Source organism: Cyprinodon variegatus, unplaced genomic scaffold, assembly GCF_000732505.1.
Source record: "Cyprinodon variegatus isolate N-32 unplaced genomic scaffold, C_variegatus-1.0 Scaffold1523, whole genome shotgun sequence".
NCBI lineage: Eukaryota > Metazoa > Chordata > Actinopteri > Cyprinodontiformes > Cyprinodontidae > Cyprinodon > Cyprinodon variegatus.
In genome coordinates this window covers 91,246-99,411 of record NW_015151976.1, presented here as the reverse complement: position 1 = coordinate 99,411, position 8,166 = coordinate 91,246, and the positions used below count along the sequence as shown (strand labels likewise).

General features: G+C 37.8%; 1 protein-coding gene across 1 annotated transcript in view; it reads right to left on the bottom strand.

The window, feature by feature from the left end:
• The window catches only part of cpa6 (carboxypeptidase A6), a 31,074-nt gene that overhangs the window by 8,426 nt on the left and 14,482 nt on the right, over window positions 1-8,166 (bottom strand). Inside the window, exons 3-6 of the mRNA XM_015403574.1 lie at window positions 4,994-5,118; window positions 1,319-1,433; window positions 1,147-1,248; window positions 961-1,065 (exon numbers count right to left, since the gene is read on the bottom strand). Of these exons, the coding sequence (XP_015259060.1) occupies window positions 961-1,065; window positions 1,147-1,248; window positions 1,319-1,433; window positions 4,994-5,118 (447 nt within the window). The remainder of the gene's footprint in view (window positions 1-960; window positions 1,066-1,146; window positions 1,249-1,318; window positions 1,434-4,993; window positions 5,119-8,166) is intronic.

The following is an 8,166-nucleotide window of genomic DNA, read 5'->3' as shown; positions in this document are numbered from 1 at the left end:
TCCCCCCTTTTTTTTTTTTTTTTTTTTTTTTTTTTGGCTTTTACTGTGTTTCTAATCCCATTCATCTGGGGTACAAATGGTCTATAAAAAAAAAAAAAAACAGGGATAAAAAACATGCATGCAGTGTCTGGTGAGGGTCTGGCTTTCATTTCAGAGACTAATGGTCTGTTTTTACTTTAGTTTTAACTTTTTCAGGCAAACAGAATCATGATTAAACTTCTCTGTTTTTATTCACTTCAGCAATATGAGATAGAATAATAAATAAATATTGTCTCTATAAGACTTTCCTAATGTTACATTTTTTGATCAGATTCGCAAAGAATAATAATGACTGAACTTTATTGCTCTCACACAGGAGAAATTCACCTCTGCGTTTGACCCATCCCCTTGGGAAGCAGAGGGCTGCCATGGTCTGGCGCCCGGTGAGGAGTGTGGGGTTAAAAGGTCTTGCTCAGGGACCCAGAGTGCAGTGTGTGTGGATAGAACCAAGTACTTGGAACCTTCTCAGAGCACAAGCGCAAAGCTCTAAGCAATCAGCGAACCCTCCCAATCCCCAGGACAAAAGAATGCAGCAGCAGTGAGTTTACTTTGTTGGGCTAACACATAGACTAAAGAATAAAGTGACATTGCATCTGTGTATTTGCCTTGAGTTGGTGATTTACCTGCATGCCAGAAACTAGAACTATAGAATAATTTACTGCACACATCAGGTCAGTTTGTTCACTTTGTGTTTTTAAGTTTTTTTTTAAACTGCTTTAGTCCCAATTAAGAGATACAAGTTATCAGCCCTACCCTCCAACAGTGTTCAAAGGTAATTAAATGTGATTCAAATAAAAACATATTAGGACAGCTTTGCATGAGAAAAACTTTTTAAAGAACCTTTATATCACAGAGGACTTGACAGTATATAAAAAGAAAAGGCTTAAAAAATACTCCAAGTCTGAAGACAAATAGAAGTACCTCTCTGACAAACCACTGGCAAAAAGCAGGTCCAATCCACTCCCTGGCATGAACGCCACAGTCAATCCACACGGATTTCTTTTGAGGACGGCTTCTCTTTCCTAGCTGACAGAAGAGAAATCATTGTGAAAAACCTATAGTGTTTGAATGAACTTTTTTCCTTAACATTAATGTGATTGTTGTTACCTGAAGCACATAAAGTGGTCTTCCTTCGTATGACTTTCCAACAGAAAACATAGTAACCAGCTCAGGGTGACTCCTGTTCATCTCAAACATCCAGTCTTGAATCTGTAATGAAGAGAGTCATTTGTAGATTTGGAAACTGCTGAAGAAATGAGCACAGGACTGTAACACTTACCTCTTCCAGTGAGTGGTAAACCTCGTAGTCATACTGAAACTCTGACCTTCGCTTGCGAGTGAACCGATGTGCCATCTGCTTTTCAATTTCTCTCTGCAGATTGGAAATAACCACTCTGTGGAAGGTGCAAACGGAGACAAATATAATTTATGTGACAGAAAGTCATTGTAATGTTTTAACTAGTGAGGCCTTCATCAGTACATGCAGCTATTGGTTTACGATTTATATACAAACATCAGCCGTAGGATGGCAATAACTGGTCAGACTTCAGTTTTCATTTGAACTTTACTTTCTCCATGGTGGAACATAGACCTTACAAATTCTAAAAACATTTCAGCTTCTTTTGTTGCACCTTAAGCACACATGTAGCTTCCTCATTCTGGTTCTGCAGAACCTCATTCTGGTTCTGCTTGACGAAATAGATAGAGCTCATGTTTTGCTGTTAAGATTGAGAGTGATTTGGAAAGATCCCCCAGTAACTCTGCCAAGAGCAGTTTTTAAGTGTGTTTATGATATTAGAAAAACTTCTACAAAATTTCTGACCAAAACAGTCATCCTCAGATGAAAAAATACCCAGGAAGTGTGTTTAAGTGTGCAAAGAGCAGCAAAGAAACAAAACCAAGAACTTTTATTTTATTGATTACAGCTCTTCCAAAGAGTTTGAATCCAAGGCCCAACCTCTTTTTTAACCCTCTTCACAGCCACATTCAGCCATAAATTCCGTGCAAAGCATCAAATAATTGCCATTGTGTATTTAAGTGAGCCATCAGATCATGTCGTTTAATGGTTACCATGGCAACTGCAGCCAAGAGGGCACTAGAAAATGGAGTTCAGCCAAGAAATATTTTGTTCCAATAGGTTGTTGATAATATTTGACACCTGTCAGTTAATTTTCTATGTTGAATGCCAACAGGAATAATAGACTGGTTAACAGCTAAATTAATTTATAAAACTAAAACAAACTAAAATAATATTATAGGAAAGCAGCACATCTATCTATAAAATTTCTATACATGGACAAAATAGTATTGTTTAGGCAACATAATCTTATTATATTTAGAGGTTTCCTAACCTTTTATGGAGTATTTTGGATATTTACTACTACTACTAATAATAATAATAGTGATTATACATTTTATTTCAAAGGTGCCTTTCTGGACAGACATACTTTCTTGACACTCAAGGTCACCGTACAAAAGATAAAAACAACAAAAACAAGAGCTAAACAGACTGTTTGCCCATTCAATTAAATTATATTCAGTTTATTTATATAGGGCCAATTCACAACACATGTCAAGTCAAATTGATTAAATTGATTCAAAGTTTGAACATATTGAACATTATTTAAATCTGCAATACATGGATATATTTTTATTTCTATATTTACCATGAATAGTTTTTTTCACATTTAATTCCATTTGTCTAGTCCATGTACAGTAACTTTATGTGCACTGACCTTCTCCTGTTTAACACCTATGATGAATGGGGATCACGTAATTTTATTGTGATAAAGATAAAAGATTAAATAAAAAGCAATTGAAATTTTTAGGCAACTGTATGGCTTTAATTGTACCTCATGGTCATCAAACCCACATACAAATACCGGTACTTGTTTTAAAAAAATACCATGTTTGGAAAAGGCTTTCTCTAACCATTAGCGACATCTGATAGATCTCAGATACACACATACATACTCATTACACACACTAACTGCATATAATCATTTATTAATTGATTTATTGATATTTATTGATGTCCTATTGGAAACAGGAGAAAGGAAATAGGAAGGTCAGCACTCCTGAAAACTCAGTCAGTGTTTGGACCGAGATCTCTAACACAAGTCAGTTCTTAAATTCAGCAGCTAGGAAATCAAAGGCTGGAATCTCTGTAGAGGGAAAACTCTGGTTAGTGACCACATAAATCTGACAGAGGATGATAACAAGCGTGTGAGTCACTAACCTGGTCTATGCCAAGAAGAAAGGAGTGGAATCCAGCCGGATGGCTACCAACATCGCGCTGCAGAGAGTTCCAGAAGCCGAAGCCTTGAAGAATGCTGAACCAGCTGACGCGAAAATAAAGGAAGTCAGGACTTTCCAGAAGACAAAGCCAAAGCCAGTGTAGAAGAGGTTCACATGAGTCCAGTCCAGAAAATCATAGATCCAAAGATGTACCAAGGGGAAATCCAAGTTGTAGTTAAAAGACAGATCCAGGTTCAGCAAACAAGCAGAAACCAACAAGAGTCCGAAGAAAGGTCAGGCAAACATATCCAAAACAGGAACAGACGGGCTCAAAGATCCAAAGACTACACGGGTCAGGATCAGGCAATCAAAAACACAAACATGTATGCCAAAGAACTCTTACCGAAGGCTTGAATAATCTGGCACTGATGAATAGGAGTAAGCAGTTTAAATAAGGGACCAGAGCAGGTGACACAGATGAACAGTGATGAGAAATTGGGCAGAGCTAGACAGGTGAATGGAATGAACCATTAAGCCAGTCTTCCGTGCCAAGCTCATGACAGTTTGAGGTTTTTAGAAATCCTTAACTGTAATTTACTGCTGTCATGATCAATCAATACTTTGTATTCAGAAAATAGATTATCTACAATAACAATAAACAATACCAACAATGTCCATATAATGACTGTACAGGTAGAAGAAATTGTACCCTTTACTGTGAATGTTGGCTCAGTGTTTCTTCTTCACCTTTTTTAGTGTGGCTGTGTTGACAAGAAGGAAGGAGGTCTTTTTAGAAAAGCTTGATATATTCTGAGAAATATATATATATTTTTATCCTCTTCCCCACCCTTCTTTTCTTAAAGAGTTCTGCTTGTTTTAAGTATGTCTCTGCTTTAACACATATAATGAAGTCATTAAAAGTGTTTACTGTAGGCTGTGGAGGCCATTCAACTAACCACTCTGATGATCTTGCTGAGGAAACTGTTTCGCACCCTGGTTTAACATTTATTTAAAATTACATTAAATCTTTGTAATTGTTTTAGAGCTCTAACTAGTGCAACTGTTTTTCATTGATATAATACCTTAGATTTCCCTATTTACAGGGATTAGATGGTGTCAGTGTGAAGTGGTGGATTAGGTAGGTTTATGTGTGGGTTCTTTCATAACACTAATTATACATCATAAGTCAAAGTGTCTGACAGCTTAATTAGGCCATACTCTATTATCACCATCTGTTAAAGGATTCTTACAGTTTGAAGTTTTTCTTCACTTGCCCCCCAAACAGGCATAGATAAAGTGATCTTTTATCGTCACAACCCTGATGGGAATGTCCATTGAAGTACAAAACATCATCAAAGCCGAGTAACTACAGCACAAACCTTGTTGGAAAGACTCCCAGCACAAAGAACAGATATCATGCTCAGAGCTGAAATGTCTCCCAAAGGACTGCGATGACAATCAAAGCCTTTTAGCAGCGGTTACTTTTAACCGGTTTCAGGCCATGTAAAAGATTTTGGATGCAAGTCATGGCCATATGCAAATCATATGAAACTCATATTTCATGTCTGCAGTAAAGCCGGGTAATTTCAATAACTTCAGGACAACAGATGTGTGTCTATCAGGATGTGAAGGAATTAGTTTTTTTGTCATTGAGAAACAGAGCATCAAGTTTTAGGGGGGTCTTATAAAACTAAAAGAATCCGTGCAGTGAGCTCACCGATATTTGATCCTTTCCAGCTTTAATTGAGAACGCAGGTCTAGTGTGTCATTTTGTTTCACATGAACATCCACCGTGGCATTTTGATGGATTAGAGAAGCACTGTTGGGCTGCCAGAAGTCCACCTAAAGCAAGAAATTAAGCATGAGACCATTTTAGTTATTGAATGCTTGAAATAATAAAAATGAAAAATACTGATGCAGGAAGATGCTTTTGCAAAATCTTTCAGAGACATTTATCCTATTTAGAGTTGAACTAATCCAGCTTTTACTGTTCTGTAATGACTTAAGTGATTTGTATATAATCACACTTGAAAAAATCAGTTATACCCCTTCACATTTTCTGTCATAACCATCCATCCATTTTATTCCATCAGTACTGCGGTGTGCCAATGCCTATCTCCGGCAGTCTATGGGCAAGAAGCGGTGTACAACCTGGATAGGTCACCAGCCTGTTGCAGGGCAAAGCAGACTCACACAAAGACATACAATCATGCACACTTACTCACACAAATTTAAAGATGCCAATTAACCTAACAGTCATGCTGGAGTACCCAGAGAGAACCCACACATGCATAGGTAGAACATGCAAACACCATGCAAAAAGACCCCAGGCTGGGAATCTAACCCGGAACCTTTTTGCGACAAGGCAACAGCGCTACCTACTGCCCCACCAGCATACCCATGTCATAACTCAGGACTCATTTGTCCTTGCAAATACAAATACTTCTTCAAATGCTTACTCAGTAACATCAAGAAATGGGTTTTTATTAATAAACTGCACACATTAACAATATTTAGTTATGCTTCTCATATGCACTGATATCCATTGACGGAAGAGGAGAGAATAGCATACCGGTAAGTAGTAATCCCAATAATACAGCCATCACTAAGTGGAATGTATTTTGATGTCTCAAATAATCAATGCAGAAATTCCATGGGAGCAATCCTAAATCAATAATGTGTAGAAATTAACTAAACCTGAGTCCTATACATAATTTATTCAGACTACCTGCATTTAGCTGCATGCACCATCCTATTAACTCTGATCACCTTTACTGTCTCCTCTTAGGAAAAGCACTTCCACATCATGATGTTGCTACTGTTACAGTAAGTTTCTGGCCTGTCAACTAGCGTTTGTGACTTTATTCCCCTCTCCCTTCTGCTCTGACTGTTCATTTGGCCCTCCTGTGCTGCTTCTGCTCAGCCTATTTATCACTGATTCCTCTCACCTGTTTGCCAGCCTTCTTAAGCAGGCCTCTGACTAGTTGACAGTGCCAGATTGTCTGAAAGCCTTGGTTAGTAAGCATCCAGCATTTTTCTCTGTCTCTTTACCTGGTCCTGACCCGTTTCTGCCTCCCGATTTTTTAGCCTGCCTAGACCCTGTTGGACCTGTTTTTTTGTGCCGCCTGGATCCCAGACCTGTTTCTGTGCCCTGACTTTGTTCCTGGATTCTGTTTTGGATTCTCTGAATTTCTGATCACCTGGCTTTGACTCTGGATCCTCAGTCTGAATGTTAACAGCTACCACCCAAGAACTTTAATTTTGGGTCTAATTTTGCCATACCTCATTATTTTATGCTTGGTGCTTCCTAACACACACTGCTTATTAAGCTATCAGCCGACTGCACTGAATGTTACCCTTGGTCAAAAGGAGGATAAATAAGTAGACCAGTGTTTTTCAATCCTAGTTCTTAAAACACTGCCCTACCTGTCTTGGATGTTGCTTTTACTCTAGATATCAATTGATAGCATATCATCAGGTTTCGCTGAATTGCATTTAGCTGAGTCAGGTGTGAGTCAGGTGTGTTAAAGCTTAGATAAATGTGAAACATTTGGGGCAGTGTGACTTGAGGATTAGGGGTTAAAAATTACTGACATAGACAATCTTCAGTTTTTAATTTATTTTCTCTAAGTATTTATAAAGCCTTTCAAAACCAGATGTAATCTTCCTTGGACTTTTAATTACAATCTAGCACATGGTTGCTGAAGTTGCTGAGATGCTCAACTTGGGGTCATGGATCAAAAGGCATATTTTCAGATAGAAAAAATTATGTTAAACAATAAAAAATAAATTGTCATGGTTTTGGCTCTGTAAGTTTCTTTTTGAGTTTTCATTAGTTTCATTTCCATGTTTTGCTATCCTAGTTGTTTTTGGTTGTATTTAAGTTCCAATGTATATATTGTTTACCCTTTGTTCTCCCCTTGTGTCGGTCTCCTTCCCCTAGCGCCCTTCTAGATGCTTCCATCCACACCTGCTCCTCGTCTGCTGATTAGCCAAGTCTTTGTTCAGTCTCCCATTTTTACTCCTCTTGTTCAGTTACTCTTTGCTGGTTTCTGGTCGTTCCTTGCTCCTCTAGTGTGTTTTCCCTGGCGTCTCCTGTTTTTTGGTTTTGCTGTATTTTCTTTTTGGACTTTACCTTCTGTTGCCTTGGGATCTACATTAAAGCAGCTGAAACTAATCTCTGCCTCCTTCCATCTCTGGATTTGGGGCCTCTTCAAACCTCCCCTCAACCTGACAGAAATAAGGTATATTTTTTCAGTTTAAAGCTATAAAAGTGTAACTCATAAATGGGCAAAATCAAATAAACTGGTTGTGAACGCTGGTATTACTACTATTGTACCTATGGTTAATAGTGATGGGTTAATGAGGCATCTTGAAGCATTTCAACACATTGTCAAACTATATCTATGCTGTTATCATACTCTCACAGAATACGGAAACCTGCTGGACCTTTAAAGACACTACAGGAAGCTAATTTGACAGACTAAACTGAATTGATTCGATGAGCTAGTACATATATAATTTAAGTTATTTTAGGTTATTCTTTTTATTATTATGTATTATTTCATGAGTCAAATTAAAATAAAATTTAATTCAGTTAAGTTGAGTGATAACTGAGAGAAAAAGTATGACGCAAATAAAAACGCAATGGCTAAAACATTCCTATTCCTTTTTAGGCTGCTCCAAATTCTGGATAATTAAAGTGATATACAAAATATTAGACATTTTTTAAGCAGATGCATCATGTTGACGAATACATTTTTAAACACAGTTCAGTGTGTCAGTCAGAAACAACTCCTGCATCGATCACATGACTTTCTTGAAATGACACGCGCACCGATAGTGTTTTGCTCTATGGGGTCGACGCATGCACCAACGCATCGGTGTTGC